This window comes from Psammomys obesus, unplaced genomic scaffold (genome assembly GCF_907164565.1).
Source record: "Psammomys obesus unplaced genomic scaffold, mPsaObe1.curated_primary_1811, whole genome shotgun sequence".
NCBI lineage: Eukaryota > Metazoa > Chordata > Mammalia > Rodentia > Muridae > Psammomys > Psammomys obesus.
In genome coordinates, this window is record NW_026592510.1 from 23268080 (window position 1) to 23287606 (window position 19527).

At 40.1% G+C, this 19527-nt stretch overlaps 1 protein-coding gene across 6 annotated transcripts in view; it reads right to left on the reverse strand.

The window, feature by feature from the left end:
• The window catches only part of LOC129681800 (glycine N-acyltransferase-like protein Keg1), a 69817-nt gene that overhangs the window by 8957 nt on the left and 41333 nt on the right, over positions 1 to 19527 (reverse strand). For 5 of the 6 annotated variants that reach the window (XM_055613967.1, XM_055613965.1, XM_055613964.1 and 2 more), the window contains 2 exons: positions 2206 to 2295; positions 322 to 429 (listed from right to left, as the gene is read on the reverse strand). In XM_055613967.1, coding sequence (XP_055469942.1) covers positions 322 to 429; positions 2206 to 2283 — 186 coding nt within the window. In that variant the 5' untranslated portion in view covers positions 2284 to 2295. Of the gene's footprint in view, positions 1 to 321; positions 430 to 2205; positions 2296 to 9447; positions 9542 to 19527 lie in introns of those variants that run through there. The other variant, XM_055613966.1, reaches the window with a different exon arrangement.

Below are 19527 nucleotides of genomic sequence, written 5' to 3' on the forward strand. Positions count from 1 at the left end.
GAAAGAAAGAAAGAAAGAAAGAAAGAAAGAAAGAAAGAAAGAAAGAAGGAAGGAAGGTGAAAATGTACCATCTCCTTGGGTTATTACTATATCTTTGTGTATTTCCCCTTCTGAACACTTTATACCATTCTGTAATTTTTATGTGGACTGTTCTGTATTCTCCTTCAGACAGAGTATTAGTTGACATTATTACATTTCACTTCTGTTTCTCGGGGTGGGAGTAGGCATCTACCATATTACCGTAATACCGTACTGCCAGACACATTCTAGAAATGCAACAAATGTAGGGAACAGACACATCTGTTCTATGTTGCTACTTACCTGTTCCTGGGGTCGAATAACAAGAGTATTAAAATCAGGCCACTTGTCCACCAAAGCCTTGAGCTTGAATGGATTTCCATGATTCATGTGGTAGACAGTCCCATAAACCTAAATGTTTCAATATGATAATAATGTCAGCACATTACAAAGAGGCGGAGAAATGCAACATATTTGAGTAGAACAAGAATCATTTACATGGAATTATGAAAATTTTGTAGGAAAGATGTAATAAATGAATCTTCCCAATGGTTTCTAGTGTGTAGTTGCTTATAACAAAAATATCTTTTAAACATTAATAAGATAAAATATAAAGAATGGTAAGATTTATAAATAAACTCATGAACTTCCCTGATGTAGAATCTAATAGAATTTTTTTCATGGATTTCAGATTTGTTTTTCTTTGTGTGCATCCAACAAAGTTTATGAAGTTGAGACATTTCAGAGATGGTTTCCAAGCATTACAAATGTTTATCTTATCATTCCTTATAGCATTTTTATGATTGTTACTTTAATATCCATATTATGTAATTTTTACATCTATATCACCTGGCTGTTGATATATATTTATCATCTAAGTTAAAATTTTGGTTTCTTATCTAAGTTAAGATTTAGCCAGGCTTAGTGATGCAGGTCTGTTATCTCAGCTAATAAGGAAACTGAGGCAGTCATGTTGAAAGGTCAAGGGACACCTGGGATATATAGTGAGCCACAGGACAGCTTATACATATTTAGCTTCCCACAGGGGTCTTTTCTGAGACTGATGCTCCAACCAAGGACCATGCATGGAGATAACCTAGAACCCCTGCACAGATGTAGCCCATGGTAGCTCAGTCTCCAAGTGGGTACCCCAGTAAGGGGAACAGGGACTGTCTCTGACATGAACTCAGTGACTGGCTCTTTGATCACCTCCCCCTGAGGGAGGGAGCAGCCTCACCAGGCCACAGAGGAAGACAATGCAGCCAGTCCTGATGGGACCTGATAGGCTAGGGTCAGAGGGAAGGGGAGGAGGACCTCCCCTATCAGTGGACTTGGGGAGGGGCATGGGAGAAGAAGAGGGGGGTAGGGTGGATTGGGAGGGGATGAGGGAGGGGGCTATAGTTGGGATACAAAGTAAATAAACTATAATTAATAAAAAGTTAATAAGTTTAAAAATTAAATATTTGGCTTCAGGTGCCATATGTATATTTGATGACAGACATTTTTACCTCATGTCTTCTGTAAATATGTTACATAGGTCAAATCCTAGTCCATAGTAACTTTCATAACAAGTTGTATGTTAGGAGACGTAGAAATTTATGTAAATTAAATCTTATTTCATTGAAATAATATGTGATAAAAAAGCATCTTATGACACACATTTTACTTTACTTTGTACCTTAAAAAAATCTTCCCCTACTTGAGCCATATCAAGGACACAAATTCAAATAACATCAGAATCTTTATTGCTCAATATTTAACATGACTTCCGCTAAGTAGTGACTTGTTATTTAAGAAGCAGGAAAATTCTTTTTCCCCTCCTGGCAATTATACCTAGGACCTTGCACATACTAGGCAAACACTCTTATCAATGTGTTGATAAGATGCACTGTATCTCCAACATTCTTTTGAGTTTTTACTTTTTGACAGGGTCTCACAAAAATTGTGAAACATCCTTTGGAAGCAAACAGTGACACTTCCCCACAGTGGACAGTGGGGAGCAGAACTTTGCTACTTTTAAAATTTTGGGGAAGTGACACTATTGAGACTTCTTTCCACTCTGGAAACCTAAGCTCAGGTGAGAGAAATGCCATGGTCTCGGCCACTTTTCAGTGCGTCTGGACCTGTTTCCCTCCTTGCCATAGCAAGGTGCGCACCTTAGTTACTCTGAGAATGTTCTAGTCTCACCTTTAAGGACTCTGGGAGGTGCCTCCTCAGGCTGTTCTCCAGAACGTGTAAGGCTTGAGAACTCTGCAGGCAGAACATCTCCTGTGATACCTTTGATGAGAAAGAGCAACAGTGACAGGTTTCTAGATTCTCCCAAGTTGACAAGTAGCAGTAACCATCATTAGACACTATGAGTCTAACAACACTTAAGATGCTTTGGTTAACTGAGAGTGTTCGTGCAGACTTACTTTGGAATAAGTCTGTGAATTTTTGCGAAAGTGCTTCTGAAGTGTGTATTAAGCTAACAGTGAGTCTATAGCCCACTTAGCTCAGAAGTAACATCAGAAAAAAATATTGACTATTCCAACACATGACCTACTGTGACCTATTATTGTATGTTTGTCGGATCTTCATTAAATTTTTCCAACATATTTTAATTTGGGGCTTTTAAAATGTATGTTTTGTTACATTTATAATTAATTCATTTTTGGATGATATTGTGAATAAATTCTGTTACAAGATTTAAAATACTTTTTATCGACTGAAATACAATTCATTCTTAAATAATTAGCCCTACATGTTATAAATTTAGTACTTTAATGTCTTACCTCCGGTAGTGTTGCTATTACTCTCAATTTGAAGGTTACTTTAAATTTGTCTTCTATGTGGCCAATCACGGCGTTTTTGTGAATGAAAGTTATTTACCTTTGCCATTTTCTGCTTACATTGAACTACATAGAAATTCTAGCTGGTGTTATATTTTGTTTCTGCTTTTATTTACTCAATGGAATTGTTTTTCTTGAGAAGCACAGCTATGAGTTTGAGAAGTTTAAAATCTTTTAAAATTTCAGCATTGAGAGGGTCTCCCAGGGCCCCTTTCTGGCTGAGGAGCTATCGGTAGTTGAGGCTGCTGAGGAAAAGAAGTCCTTTCTGTTTGGAAATGTGGACATGGGTAGGTCTTCTCTGCCAGAGTAAATGGCCTCACGCCCATTCACACATGGTCAGCACTAATTGGACACAAGAGTTTAGAAATAATAATTGCAAAGAAAGATGTGAAGTCAGAAGGGAGACATGTGGATTATTAGTCCCTAGAGAACTGGAAGAAGTCAGTATGGGATGGATACATTATACATATGTATCATTGTGTATATGTATTGAAATTTCTAAGAATAAAAAAAAATTATTATTTAAAAAATAGGTAAATGCTCCTAGAGATAAAAGATAGATTTATCACTTGAGTTTTTCATCTTGGCCATTCTGATGGGTATAAGGTGAAATCTCAGGGTCGTTTTGATTTGCATTTCCCTAATGGCTAATGACATTGAGCATTTCTTTAAGTGTTTCTCTGCCATTCGAAGTTGTAGAGAAAGGGGAACCCTCCTCCACTGCTGGTGGGAATGTAAACTTGTACAACCACTCTGGAAATCAATCTGGAGCTTTCTCAGACAACTAGGGATAGCGATTCCTCAAGATCCAGCCATACCACTCCTAGGCATATATCCAAAAGAGGCTCAAGTACACAATAAGGACATTTGCTCAACCATGTTTGTAGCAGCTTTATTTATAATAGCCAGAAGCTGGAAACAGACCAGATGCCCCTCAACTGAACAATGGATGCAGAAATTGTGGTATATCTACACAATGGAATATTACTCAGCAATGAAAAATAAGGAAATCATGAAATTTGCAGGTAAATGGTGGGACCTGGAAAGGATCATCCTGAGTGAGCTGTCCCAGAAGCAGAAAGACACACACAGTATATACTCACTCATATAGACATATAATATAGGATAAACCTACTAAAATCTGTACATCTAAAGAAACTAATCAAGAGAGAAGACCCTGACTAAAATGCTCAGTCCCCATCCCGAAAAGCAAAGAGGATGGACATCAGAAGAAGAACAGGAAACAAGCTAGGAACCTGCCCCAGAGGGCCTCTGAAAGGCTCTGCCCCGCAGACTATCAAAGCAGACGCTGAGACTTATAGCCAACTGTTGGGCAGAGTACATGGAATCTTATGTAAGAAGTGGGAAATAGTAAGATCTGGAGAGGACAGGAACTCCACAAGGAGAGCAACAGAACCAGAAAATTTGAACACAGGGGTCTTCCCAGATACTCATACTCCAACCAAGTACCATGCATGGAGATAACCTAGAACTCCTGCACAGATGTAGCCCATGGCAGTTCAGTGTCCAAGTGGGTTACATAGTAATGGGAAGAGGGACTGCCTCTGACACAATCTGATTGGCCTGCTCTTTGATCACCTCCCCCTGATGGGGGAGCAGCCTTACCAGGCCACAGAAGAAGACAATGCAGCCATTCCTGAAGAGATCTGATAGACTACGATCAGAAGGAAGGAGAGGAGGACCTCCTCTACCAATGGACTTGGGGAGGGGCATTCGTGAAGAAGGGGAAAGGAGGGTGGGATTGGAAGGGGAGGAGGGAGGGGCTTATGGGGGGATACAAAGTGAATACAGTGTAATTAATAAAAAAAGATAGATTTATCACCATGTAAATGCACCTAGATGACACTGGCTATTAATAACAGTAATAGGGCAAAGAAGAGACAGCCTTTCAAATGCTAAGGACAACCAGGTGGCATCTGCCTTTATTTTCAGCATTTGGGAGGCAGAGGTAGATGGATCTCTGAGTTCGAGGCCAGCCTGTTGTACAGTTCCAGGACAGTCAGGGCTTCACAGAGAAACCCTATCTAGGAAAAAAATGCTAAGGAATTGGGGCTGGAGAGATGACTCTGAACAATCATGAGCCCTGTTGCTCCTGCACATAATAATGTGTTCAGTTCAGTGACCCACATGGTAGCTGTCAGCCCTCTATAACAGTTCCAGTGATGTATACTTTTTTCTTTTTTATTAAAATTATTTTTGTGCATTACATTTTTATTGTTTTCCCTCCCCCAAATCATCTCCAACTCCCCATTCATTCAACTTTGTTATCTCTCTTGCTCTCAAAAAACAAAAACAAGAAACAAAAATGACAAAAGAAACAGGAAACAAAGACAAATAAAAATGGGCAAAGGACAAATAAGGTTTTAAAAAATGCCAAAAGAAAGCAAAAGTAAACAAAAGGTGCACAAAAGCAGCATGGAGTTTGCTGTGTGTTGACTAACTCCTCGGTAGGGGCTTGCTTGAGGTGTGGTGACATTCCCTTGGAGAAAACTGACTTTACTTATGACAGAGGGTATCATGTTCAGATAGCCAGCTCCTTGGTTGGAGATGGAACTTTGTGTTCACTGCATGTCTCCATTTTGGTGCTGGAACCCCACCCGACGTGAGCCTATGCAAGTCTTGGTATGCTGCCTTAGTCTCTATGAATCCACATATGCATCAGTCCTGCCATGTCTGAAGGCCATCGTCTCCTTGGAGTCATCATCCAGTCCTTCTGGCTCTTATGATCGTCCTGCCTTCTCTTCCACATAGATCCCTGAGTCTTGAAGGAAGGAGTTTAATGAAGGCATTCCATTCATGACTGAGAGCTCCAAAATCTCTCATACTCAGCACATTGTCTAGTGGGGGTCTCTCTGTTAATTCCCATCAACTACAAGAAGAACATCCTCTGATGTGGGCTGAGGAAAGTATAGCAGTATGTTGTCAGAAGTCATTTATTGCTATGCTAAGCCCATGGTCTGTCTAGTCTCAGGACGGTGCCCACTATAGCAGTGTCAGGTATGGGTTACATCTCATGGAGTGGGCCTTAAATTCAATTTTAAAAAGTGGTTGGTTATTCTCATAATACTGTGCCACTATTGTACCAGTATATCTTGTGTGTAAGTCACTGTTTCAGGTCACACTGTTTGTAGCTGAGTAATATCGGTGATTATCTCTCTCTTCCACTAGTGGGCAAAGTCTCTTTCAGTATCATGGACACTCTTCAGTAAAGATGAAACTTCTAGTTATGCACCAGCTCAGTTTCTCTGTGTTCAATGGCATAAGTAACTGTTGGCCTCAGCAATAGGGCCTTACTGTCAGATTGCAGAGAGTAATAATTGTAGACAGCCTTAGCAATAACCTGTGATGTTTGGGGGTTCCATAGGACCCTTTTGGCCAATAACTCAACAAGATGTTACTCATTTCTGGCCCTGGGCTATTTGGTGCCTTATGATGTTTACTGGGGGTCCCGTTTCCTCTATGACTTGGAGACTCCATTTAAAATCATTTCACATATGCATATTCTCTAGTAAGCTTCTACACTAGTAAGTTTCCACGTTTTTCAAGTAGCAGTTAATATTTGTTCTCCCTCCCCATAGTCCTTCCTTTACCCTTCTCTCTCATCACCTTCCCTTTTCATCTTTTTCTTCTAGTTTCCCCTTTAACTCTCCATAATACTATATTCTATTTCTCCTTCTTTGGGAGATCCTCGTCTCTCCCCTGATCACTTACTAGATACATAACCTCTGCGGTTATTCAAATTGTGGTACACATACCAAAATCCTAAAAGCTAGCATCCACGTATGAGAGAATACATAGTATTTGCATTTTTGGTTCTGAGTTACCTAACTTGTAATAATCTTTTATAGCTCCATCTATTTAACTGAAAAGTATATAATTTTATTATTATTCAACAAAATTACATAAAATATGGGATGAGTATATCCCATTGTGGGAATGTGTCATATTTTTATTATCCATTCTTCTGTTGGGGGACATCTAGGTTGGTTGCAATTTCTGGCTATTATGAATAGAACATCAATGAACGCGGATGAGCAAGAGTCTCTGTAGTAGAATGCAGAGTGCTTTGAGTATATGATCAAGAAAGTATAGCTGGATCTTATGGTAGATCGACCCCCAGCTTCCTAAGGAACCACCACACTAACTACCACAGTGATTGTACAAGTCGTCTGCATGATTTGGATGATTTGCATGTTGAGTATTTAAATTTTGCAGCTCTTTATATATATCCCCGCCTGATGCATAGGTGGAAAAGTTTTTTTCCCATTAAGTAAGTAGATGGTGTGGGTCACTTCAATGATGTTTTCTCTGCTGTGTTGAAGAGTTTAGTATAGAGTTCAACTCCCTTCTTAAACCGTTCTTGGGCACATGTGAAGCCGTGTGTTATCACACTCTACCCCACAAATATCATGAAATCTCTCCGCTCCATTTCTTTGTGTGTCTTCTTCAGAGGGTAATTTTAGATAATGAGTTTTTAAGTTCACACATTATTCTCCTACTTGAGAAGACTATATACATTCTGTCTAAGTTGTGGAATTTATGGCGCAAATTGTTATTACTATTTTCTTATCATTCTTTTGTTGTCTGAAGTTTCCATATAGTATTCCCTTCCTCATTCCTGACACTGCCTTTTATTTCTGGTAGGTTTAAAGCAGAGATACTAAAATTGAACTCTATTACCTTTTGGTCAAGACATTTCTTTGTTTTTGAAAGTAATCATGAGCACTGATGACCATATAGTAGAATCCCAGGCCTCTAGCGGATATGCCACTGGCAACACTTTTTTTTTTATCTCAGTACAAGAAACAAAAATGTTTTTTGACATCCACTCTAATATCCTGGGGAGCATCAGAATAGTGGGAGTATAACATCCCTAGAGGCAATTTGAATTTTTTTTCTCCAGAAACATTATTGAGAGTGTGACACAAACAAAAAAGACAGAGTAAATTTGATACAACATCTCAGGCATTTCTATAATGCCTGCAAACTGAATAACATGAGAGTGTTTGACAAATGCGAACACACACACACACACACAAATTGAGTAACTACAATGTTAACAACTACAAAAGTATGATGTCCAGTTAATGGGGCAGACTGAAACCTGAAAAGGCTAAATAAATGGGAAGTTTCAGCATTGTTGATAGACAAAGTCCATTGTGGTTTTTAGGCTCCTGAGACTGATTTTTTTGCATTTTTAAAAATATACCCAGGTATAACAATTCAGAGAAAGTGAATCCAAAGAACAGTTTTTACAAAGCCTTTAACGAATAAAAGAAAAAGCATGCAATGATTGTGGCCAAACTATTATGAGATTCTATAGGTGTAAGCTCCAGTCTACCACTTGGAGAAACTATTAACATAAAAATTGTGATACACATGAATAAGTGAACAGCATTAAATTAAGAGGATAAAACATGTAAAGTAAAGTAGTACACAGACTTCAGTTGATATTTATTATGTGTAATTTTGTGCACATTTAATATAATATAAGAATATAGAAAATAACAGAAAGAGAAGTTAAAATGAAATTCAAATTTTAGAAACGGTTCATCATGTGAGCAGTATAGATCAAATCTTTTAAGTCAGTTTTTTTAAAGATAATTTCAATTAACAGTGAAACCACTTAATAGTCTTCTTTATATTTTTCAGCATATTCCATGTCAAGTTTGTATGAAACATTTCACTCTCCTGTTAAGTATTTATCCAGCAAAAGAGCTGCCTCCTAAAGAACTAAAGAAATTATCTATCATCTTTCCAGCACCCCTGTACCATAGGCACAGAATAAAAGCTAACCAGAGCAGCATGTTTCTTTACAAATATTGCTAACTGAATGTATTCCCAGCTTTCACAATCTCTCCATGGCGCTTATCTGTTTGTAATGGAAACCTGCATAATAATCTCATGAGTTTTGACATCAACGAACACACCAAACTGGATGAAGAAAAGCCCACAAGATCTCAGAACTACACGGAGAACTACAGGCAATTGAGGAAAGCCGGGAACAGAAGAGATTGCCTTGCCTAGGGAAGAGCACACCAATGGATTGTTCAATGCCAAATGGTCAGCCCTAAAAAAATATACATACAGGTAGCATTTTACAGATGGAACAGGTTACATTTAGGATGTATATCAGCACATAAGTATATACTTGTATGTATATACTTACATACCTAAGTATACTTATGTTTATATACTTATGTAAGTATACTTAAGTATGTATACTTATGTATGTATATAAGTATATACATACAATAACAATTTGTTTAAAAAGAGGCCATGAATTTGAAAGGGAGTAGGGAGTGGTATAGGGGAGGCTTGGAGGGAAGAAAGGGAAGAGAGAAATATTGTAATGAAATCATAATCTCAAAACAAAAACAAAAGATTTTCTCCATAGCACATATTAGTAGGTATACATATTTCTCAAGTTGAATAAACTACCCCTCTTCATTGTATAGGCACCCACAAAAAAAATCACTACTTTTTATCTAAAACCTATATAAAGATGTTTGATGTTTTTCCCAGTTTGTATGAGAAAAGGACAGGGAGCCACCATGCTTCTATCATGAGCCCTTACCTACAAATCTGTATCCACACAGAAAGCCTCCTCGGAACGAATAATGAACAGCAGATCTTTCTTGAAATACCAACGTTCAGAGCATTTTGGTGAATGTTTTACAGACATATTTAGACCAAAGATGTACTGTGGACCTTGCTTTTTACCAAAAAGTAGGAAAACAAAATGCTGGCTGCCTTCAGAGCCCGAAGTATCCAAGTCCTTGACACAGGTGTGTTGCCCATGGAGGTGACTATGCAAATTAGAGAGCCTGGTTTTACCTGCCCTCTCAGCTTTGCTTACGTTATTTTCTCATCCCACAGAAAAACAGCAGAGTGGGGCTAGAAAAGATATATTTTTTTCATTCCTTCCTTCCCCAGGTGCCTGCTGTAGTAGCAAGATGGAAGCCAGAGATACTGGATGAAATTAACTCTGTAAGTTGGTACTCACTTATACGTGGATATTAGCCATATAAAATAAGGTAAACATACAAAAATCTATAGTCCTGAAGAAGCTAAACAACAAGGAGGCCCTAGGGAGGAAGCTTAATCCTCATTCAGAAGGGCAAACAGGATAGACGTTGGAAATAGGAGAAGACAGGGAACAGGGCAGGAGCCTTCCACAGAGGGCCTCTGAAAGACTCTACCTATCAGGGTATTGAAGCAGATGCTGAGACTCAGCCAAACTTTGGGCAGAGTGCAGGGAGTCTTATGAAAGAAGGGGAAGATAGAAAGACTTGGAGTGCACAAGAACTCCACAAGGAGGCCAACAGAGTCAAAAAAATCTGAGCTCAGGAGGTCCTGCAGAGACTGATGAATCAACCAAGGACCATACATGGAGAGGACCTAGACCCCCCTACTCAAATGTAGCCCATTGGCAGCTCAGTCTCCATGTGGGTTCCCTAGTAAGCAGGAGCTGTCTCTGACATGGACTCAGTGGCCAGCTGTTTGATCACCTTTCCCTGGTGAGGTGCCCAAGTTAGGCCACAGAGAAAGAGGATCCAGGCAGTTCTGATGAGATCTGATAGGCTAGGGTCAGATGGTAAAAGAGGAGGGCCTCCCCTATCAGTGGAGAAACATAGGGAGAAAGAGGGAGGGAGGGTGAGACCAGGAGGAGATAAGGGAGGTGGCTACAGCTGGGATACAAAATGAATAAATCATAATAAATAATAATAATTTTAAAAAGAAAAAAATAGAGTTGCTTATCTATACATATACAAAGCAGACATCCGCATGTATAGAGCAGCTGGAAGTTTCCTCCAAATTTCTGTTCGTGCTTGTGTGTGCTTCAGACATCCCACAGTGATGCTGATTAAGCCATCAGCAGTAACACTCTTTCAACATAAAAGCTTTCCTTTGCTTTAATGTATGAGTGTTTTTGCCTGCGTGTATCCGTGAGAACCACACGAGTGCCCGACACCTGTGGAAGGCATAACACGTGTTGCATCCCCCGGAACTGAAGTTACAGATGTTGTGAGGTGCTATATGGATGCTGTGAAATGAATCTGGGTCTTCTAGAAGACCAGGAGGTGCTCTTAACCGCCGAACCATCCTAGTAGCCCTAGCAAAGAAATTTTCAGCACGGAGGGACTGAATATCACCCTCCTGGTTCAATAGACTATGAGATAGGATGGTGTAATGCCATTGCAGGGCCAACCATCCAGAGAACCCCCTCGTACCACACTTGTTCTGCCTTGAATAAACGAATCAGGAAAAGCACATTCTTTACACCCCAATCTGTAGCCCACTTCCTTCTCTCCTCCCGGTCCCACCCTCCCTCTCTTCCTCCCCTTCCCATTCCACTATTCTTCAGATAAGAGGAGCCTCCCACCCACACCCATCCACTCCAGCTCATTAAGTCACATCAGGACTTGAGCAAGTTCTCTTCCCCTGTGGACTGGCAAGGCAGCCCCACCAGGAAGGAATGATCAGAAAGCAGGCAACAGAGTCAATGCCGGAGAAAGCCCCTGCTCCCCTTACTAGGCAACCTACATGAAGCCTGAGGTACCTATCTGCTACATCTGTGTAAACGGGATCTAGGTCCAGTCTATGCATGGTCCTTGGTTGGTGTTTCCTTTCCTAACTCTTTTGCATGGAAATAAGTGAGAAGAGAAATATGCTGCTGGAATTAGGGTGTATCTGCTTTGCTTTCTTTCATAGTAACCAACAATATTATGGCAGATAAAAGATATATTCAGAAACTCTCCCTACACACAGTAAAGAGGAAGATTTCTGGAAAGTTTTCTCTAGTCCTGAGCACCCTTGTGAGAGACTGCATATGGCAGCATGTACCTGCCATCAAAGCCATAATCAGGAGCGTTGCTGGGGCTCAGTGGCTAGCAAGAGAAGACACCCAGTAAGTACCATTTCAGTAATCAATCTATCCTCAGAAATAAAGCAAAGCATGATAAATGAAGACACCTGGTCCTGCAGATCCATGGCCAGCATCTGGGATGGACTCACGATAAAATCTCCTGGGCTTCCTTTCTCAGTTAAATCTCTCTTGAAAAACCCTCATGAATATTCACAGATGTGTGCCTTCTATGAAATTCCAAATCCAGCCAAGTGGACAATAAAGATTAACAATTATATCTGTGAGTCATACTGCCTTACTGAAGTATACATTGCTGATACATTATTATTTTTTAATTAAATTTTTAGTTTTTATATTAATTACAGTTTAATTTGTATCGCATCTGTAGCCCCTTCCCTCATTCCCTCCCAATCCCTCCCTCCCTCCCTCCCTCATCTCCTCCCTGCCCCTCTCTAAGTCCTCTGATAGGGGAGGTCCTCCTCCTCTTCCATCTGACCCTAGCTTATCAGGTCTCACCAGGACTGGCTGAAATGTCCTCCTCTGTGGCCTAGCTAAGCTGCTCCTCCCAAAGGGGGTGGGGAGGTCAAAGAGCTAGCCACAGAGTTCATGCCAGAGACAGTCCCTGTTCCCCTTACTAGAGAACTAATTGGCTACTGAGCTGCCTAGGGCTACATCTGAGCAGGGGTTCTAGGTTATATCCATGCATGGTCCCTGGTTGGAGAATCAGTCTCAGACAAGCTCCTGTGCCCAGATGCTGATACATTATTATTATGCTATATACAAAATTACATCATCTGTGAGCAAGCGTTAGCTTTTTTTTTTCTTTCAGGATTTCTTTTTTTTTTTTTTTTTCATTTTTTACTTATTACAATTTATTCACTTTATATCCCAACTGTAGCCCCCTCCTTCATCCCCTCCCAATCCTACCCTTCCTCCCTCTTCTTCTCCCATGCCCCTCCCCCAGTCCACTGATAGGGGAGGTCCTCCTCCCCTTCTATCTGTCCCTAGCTTATCAGGTCTCATCAGGACTGGTTGCATTGTATTCCTCTTTGGCCTAGCAAGGCTGCAACCCCTCCCCCCAGGAGGAGGTGTCCAGAGAACCTTCCACTGAGTTCATGCCAGAGAAAACCCCTGCTCCATTTACTAGGGATCCCACTTGGATAGTGAGTCTATGGGCCACATCTGAGCCAGGGTTTTAGGTCCTCTCCATTGTATGGTCCTTGCTTGGAATATCAGTCTCTGCAGGTTTTTTTTTTTTTTTTTTTTTTGTCTCCTGTTCCCTCTAAGTCTTTCTGTCTCTCCCTTCTTTCATAAAATTCCATGCCCTCTGACCAAAGTTTGGCTATGAGTCTCAGCCTCCTCTTCGATACCTTGATCAGTGGAGTCTTTCAGAGGCCCTCTGTGGTAGGCTCCTGTCCTGTTCCCTGTCTTCTCCTGCTTCCAATGTCTATCACATTTGCCCTTCACAGGGATGAGCATCTTTCCTAGGATCTTCCTTGTTGTTTAGCTTCTTTAGGAGTATAGATTTTAGTATGTTTATCCTATACAACATGGTTAATATCCACTTATAAGTGAGTATATACCATTCGTATATTCCTGCTTCTGGGTTACCTCACTTAAGATGATCTTTTCTAGATCCCACCGTTTGCCTGCAAATTTCATGATTTCCATGTTTTTAATAGGTGAGTAGTGTTCCACTATGTAAACGCACCACAATTTCTGTATCCTTTCCTCCATTGATGGACATCTGGGTTGTTTCCAGGTTCTGGCTATTATTACGAATAGAGCTGCTATGAACATGGTTGAGCAAATGTCCTTGTGTACTTGAGCATACTTTGGATATATGCCTAGGAGTGGTATAACTGGATCTTGAGGTAGCACTATTCCTAATTTTCTGAGAAAGCGCCAGATTGATTTCCAAAGTGGTTTTAGAAGTTTGCATTCCCATCAGCAATGGAGGAGGGTTCCCATTTCTCCACATCGTCTCCAGCAGGTGTTGTCACTTGCAAACTCTAGCTTTTCTCTTTTTGTAGGTTTTTCTTTTTCTTTTTCCGGCCCCTTGTATAAGTTAAGTCACATCACATGATATCATGTTCCTGTCTCCAAAACAAGTAAGATGGCTTTTCCTATTCATTTCATTCATTTATATTCAAGAATCTTTTATATCAAAGGTAAAACCCTTTGATACTGAAGGCAGTAAGTACCCTTTCAATAAATATGCATGAAAGTCTGCTGAAGTAATTCCCAAGGAAGGCCAAAATGTGTTCTAATGTATGTCAATCTGAAGGACTGGTGATGGTCCTCTTTACCCAGGCTCTGTGACTCAGCAAAAAAATAATGGTTAAAAGAACTTTGGCTTCACTCTGACCTCTGGAAATAACTTACTACAAGAACCTATCCAACCCACCTGATTAATGTAGACTGATCTCCCAGATGTCTCTCTGTTTATCAAGAATAAGATCAAACATGAACCCTCTCTGTCTCATAAAAAATGAGCTGACATGCTAATTAATCCCCAATGGAAAACAAGAAGAAAGATACTTATTAACCAAACTCTAGCCATCTTTTTCTTTTCTCAGCATACATCTCTTTGACCCAATGCCAAGGACAGGTTGAACTCGCAATAAAATGTCCTCGGATATAAGTATCACTGTGCCATCCTGCTCCTTATAAATAATTAACTGTACTGTTCAACTTCACTGATCCATCAAAACCAAGTTTCTGTTAACTAACTTGATCAAACTTTAGGTCTAATGAACTTTGACCCTCCCTCAGCCAGAGCCAAGATGGCAAGCAGAAAAGTAGTCCTTTTTACATGAAAGACAAATGTACCTAATGTTTTTCCTCCCCACTTTTCACGTGTTTGCAGATATTATGTTCTGAAATATCACCTTAGTAAAGGTTACCTCCCTCCAAATTGCACCATTCCCCATTTCCCCATCTCTTAACAGCCCTTTTATTAAGATATCTCCTTTTCTAAATCTGGAAGTTATTTTAACTTTAAAAATATTCAATTCAGCTCTATTATAAGCTAAACTGTCTCTCATAATTATCCCGGAACCAGATTACCAATCTACTCATAGTTGTCCATCCCTTCATTCATTGACTAAAATTGTTGTTACAATATTTTATTTTTTACTTAAAATAATCTTAATTTATTTTTTTCTAAATACTTATTGTAGAGGAAATTGGGATGTACCTGCTCAGCTTGAAATTTTCTTCCTTGCACATTTCTACTTATGGTAGTTATTTAGAGGGATTTTACTGGAGGCTTGGAGGCAGATTTGAAGCAGTAGATTTTTTTTAGTGTATATTTTGAAACAGTATAATGCATAGGCTTGCAAGTCCCGAGGTCTACTATCCACTTCTCTGTCTTCCTATCAAATTCTGTGCAAGATTCTTAACCTCACATTGGAGTCTGGAAGGACACCCACACCATCAAAGCAAGAGTCAACTCAAACTCACAAAGTTTTCTTTGGTTCTCGTGAATACTAGTGTGTGTTTTCTCCCACATTTCTACTCCATTTCTACTCCCCAACCGACTTCCTATGTAAAATCATCCTCTTTATCAGACAGAAGACAAAACTTTTGTTTTTTAGATGAAATAACATTTTTAATATTTTTAATTTATTATTATTTGTTACAGTTTATTCACTTTGTATCCTGGCTGTGCCCTCCACCCCTTCTCCTTCCAGTCCCACCAACCTCCCCTATTCTCCTTCTATGCCCCTTCCTTAGTCCATTGATAAGGGAGGACCTCCTCCCCTTCTATCTGAGCCTAGCCTATCAGGTCTCCTCAAGGCTGGCTGCATCTTCCTCTGTGGTCTGGCAAGGCTGCATCCCCCAGGGATGACTAAGATCAAAAGACACAACTTTATAGTGACTTTTTAAGTCACACACACACATACAAACACACACGCACACACACACACATACAAACACACACGCACACACACACACACACACAGTTGATTAAGACCAAACCTCAATAAACAATTTTTGATTTTCTGTTATCTGACAATGTTGCAATCATCAGTCTAGACTAATCCACAATATGTGTGATTCTGTGATGTAAGAACACATAATTGAATTCAGGAAATAAAGCATGTATATACTGTAACTGCAGTACCTAGGAAGAATTGTATTAGTTTTTGCATTGCCAAACAGTGCTGTAAATGTCACGACATTTGAATTTTTTTTAATGTGGTCATTTTTATGGAGTAAACTATGCCATCATTTTGTTCATTAGCAAATGATATTTAAGACTGATACTCATTTTGCTCTCATTTTTTTTTTTCATTTATCTTTATCCTGTCCCAGTCCCAAATCTAAACTCATGCCACTACTAGATTTAAGGGATCTTAAATCTCCTCCATGGCTGATCACCTGTGACACACAGTGTTCTTGGGACTGAAAGTGGGCACACATGCTCTCAATGTGGCCTTTCACCATGGACCACTGCTAGTGGACCCACACTCCAGCCACATTGTTATGTACAACACCCCCACGTGGGCTGCTAGAGCATCTTCATGCTTGGACATTGAGATATGTGACTCTACTGCCAGTTATACTGAACCCAAAGCCACTGTTTACAGCTTACAAGAGAATGGAATATAGAGAATGGAACCAAAGATGATGGAGCCTTCCAAACTCATATCCCGAGGCATATTTTCAGGAAAAAAAAAAAAAAAAAACTTATAAAACCAACTTACAAAATTGGAAGAGAATGTTGATCTACCAGCTGTGCAAATATTAGCATAGAACCACAAACAATGTGAAGAAGCTAGATAGCAGGATACCTTCAAAGGAATGCATTAGCTTTCTAGTCACAAGCTCCAAAGGAAAGGATATTGATTAGGTGCTTGATAAAGAATTCAAGTGATGAGTTCCCTAGTAATGGGAACAAGGACTGTCTCTGACATGAACTCAGTGCCTGGCTCTTTGACCACCTTCTCCTGAGGGGGGAACAGCCATGTCAGGCCACAGAGGAGGAAAACGCAGCCAGTCCTGATGAAACCTGATAGGCTAGGGTCAGAGGGAATGGGAGAAGGACCTCCTCCTATCAGTGGACTTTTAGAGGAGCTTGGGAGGAGATGAGAGAGGGAGAATGGGATTGGGAGGGAAAGAAAGAGGGGGATACAGCTGAGATAAAAAGTGAATAAACTGTAACTAATATAAAAAGTAAATTTAAAGAAGAAGAAGAACAACAAAAGAGTTTAAAGTAATTCTTAGATTAAAAAAAAGAGTTGCTCTTTGGAATCACCATTACAGAAATTTTTCATTACTTACACCACACATTTCCAACCAATAAAATTATTTGCCAGGCTGAAGTAAAAGTTAGACATTAAAGAATTCTGATTTCGGACAGAAAGAAAGAAAGAAAGAAAGAAAGAAAGAAAGAAAGAAAGAAAGAAAGAAAGAAAGAAAGAAAGAATTCAAGTGAATATTCTCAATGATAGTTTATAAAAAAAAGGAGCATAGACAAGAAATTCCAAGAAAACAATAATGTGAATGAGAAATTCAGAAAGGACAGATATTGTAAAAAAAAAAAAAAAAAAAAAAAAAAAAAAAAAAAAAAAAAAAAAAAACAAAACAAAACCCTGAAAGCGAAGAGCACAGCAAATCAAAACTAAACAAACAAACAAACAAACAAACAAAAACAGTCTCCAAAATTGGGGGACATCATCAAACAGTCCAAATTTCCAGGTCTTACACACACAGATAAGGGAAAATACAGAAATTCTACAGTATGAAATAATAGCTTAATGTTAGATGGTTGAGAAAAGTGAAGAATATTATTTTTCTGATTAAAGAAGGCTGATAAATTGCAGATAAATTTGCCAGAATAGGTCTTTGCAGTAAACACCATAGCCAACCTATCGAAAGTCCAAAGTACAGAAATATGGCACCAAATCACACTAAAGAACCTCACATTTGACTAAAAGAAGATTTCCTAGCAGAAACCTCATGGGCCAGGAATAAACAATATGGAATTTTCACAAAAGAATACTTTTTCCAGCACCATAATAAAATGAAAGACACAAAATTTTCAAACAAAAACTGATGAAAATCATTACCAAACAGACAAACCTTTATAAAGATACTTATTCCAGAATTATAATAGGTGAAAATACATAAAAGGATGAAACTCATTATTAGAAGAGTAGATACACAGTGGGGAAGAAAAAAAAATCCTTGTCAGTAGTGAGAACCATCAAACCACAAAGATAAACAACAACAAACAAAATGACAGAGGACATTGAAAATGAGCAATAAACATATCACCAAGATGAAATGGCTAGAGTAAGTTTTCATGTATTTATATTAACCTTGATGAAAATGGGCTGATTTTCTCCCGTGAAAAGACTGTCTTAAGCAATACTAAAGGAACAATATTCCATTGCCAAGAATCCTCTCCAGCAAATATACATAGAGTGAAAGGAAAAATGACAAAAGCTAACAGAATCGTGACTCCTATTTCTCATCCTATATGAAAATCCCGTCAAAATGGAGCAATGAAAAAATTAAGACCTTAAGTAATTCAAGTGTTAGAGAAAAGAATGCAAGTGACTTTCAACAGCAAAATAGCACTCTGCATATAAACACAAAATATCAACAAAAGGAATCATACCCCACTAAAGATCGTATGTATGCGGGACAGGGCAAAATGGCGGCGCCGGGAGGACTCTCATTCTGACCAGCAGCACAGCAGGATTGGCACAGTGACCATCAATCAGAACTTGCGGCCATAAAACACAGGTGATTGTGTTTCACAGGTGAGAGGATACCCCACGGTGGGGGATTCAATCAGCTTTTAACTCACCCGGCTAAACCTCAGAAGAGATCCCAGTTCCGCCAGATGCTTGGCTGCCAGCCCCAGCCCAGAACCACACACCAGTGTCTCTGGTCACGGTCCCAGACTGAACCGTGTGCACCACACTATCAGAGACTGGAATTTTCAGTCGAGAGATAATCCCACGGTGCAGGAAATGATTGGGACTGACCTTAGGTCACCCAGATATCCCCTGGAAAAGACTTGGGGTCCACGGGTGCCCCAGGAGCCAGCCCAGAGCGAGAGCCGGGGACCCAGGCTCTAGCACAGAACCCTGCCTGTGCACCTGATTCGCCGCCTGAGATAGAACTGTGGGCCCCAGGGCACCAGAGACTGCGTTTCACTGTCCTGTGAAAACACACAGGGAGGGAAACGGCTGGTCTGATCTCAGAGCACTCAGCAGACACCCCTGCCCTGAAAAGGTCTCGGGAAAATTTCCCAGTTTAGGCAGACGCCCAGGCTCCCAAAGGCCGGAAAGGCAGACACAGGTAGTTTCTGGCGCCAGCTAGCTCGCAGACTGAGTGGTGCACCCCAGGGCAAAAAAGAGACTGGGAGTCCCTGTCTCCAGAGAATCCACAGGGAAGGAAGGAAACTGTACTGACTTAAATCACCCAGTCCTTCCCTGGAAAAAGTCTCGCAGACCAGCGGGGCCCAGCCGCCATCACTCAGCTGTGCTCCAGACACAGGCACAAACAGTTGCTGCGCGCCAGATGTCCAACTGTGTCACAGCAGCTGATCATTAAATTTACAGCAAGAAACCTAGAAACAGGGCAGCTGTCTTCAGGACTTCCCTGGGTGAGAGGAGAACCCTCTTGACTAACAAAGACCACAGTTACCACTCAGGTCTCTATCCCTGAGGTGAGCAGCAGCAACTCCTGAAAAAAATGCCATCCATCCAAGGACTATACATAAAAAGCTGAGAAGACTTCCTTCAAGAAAAACCAGCTTACTGCCAA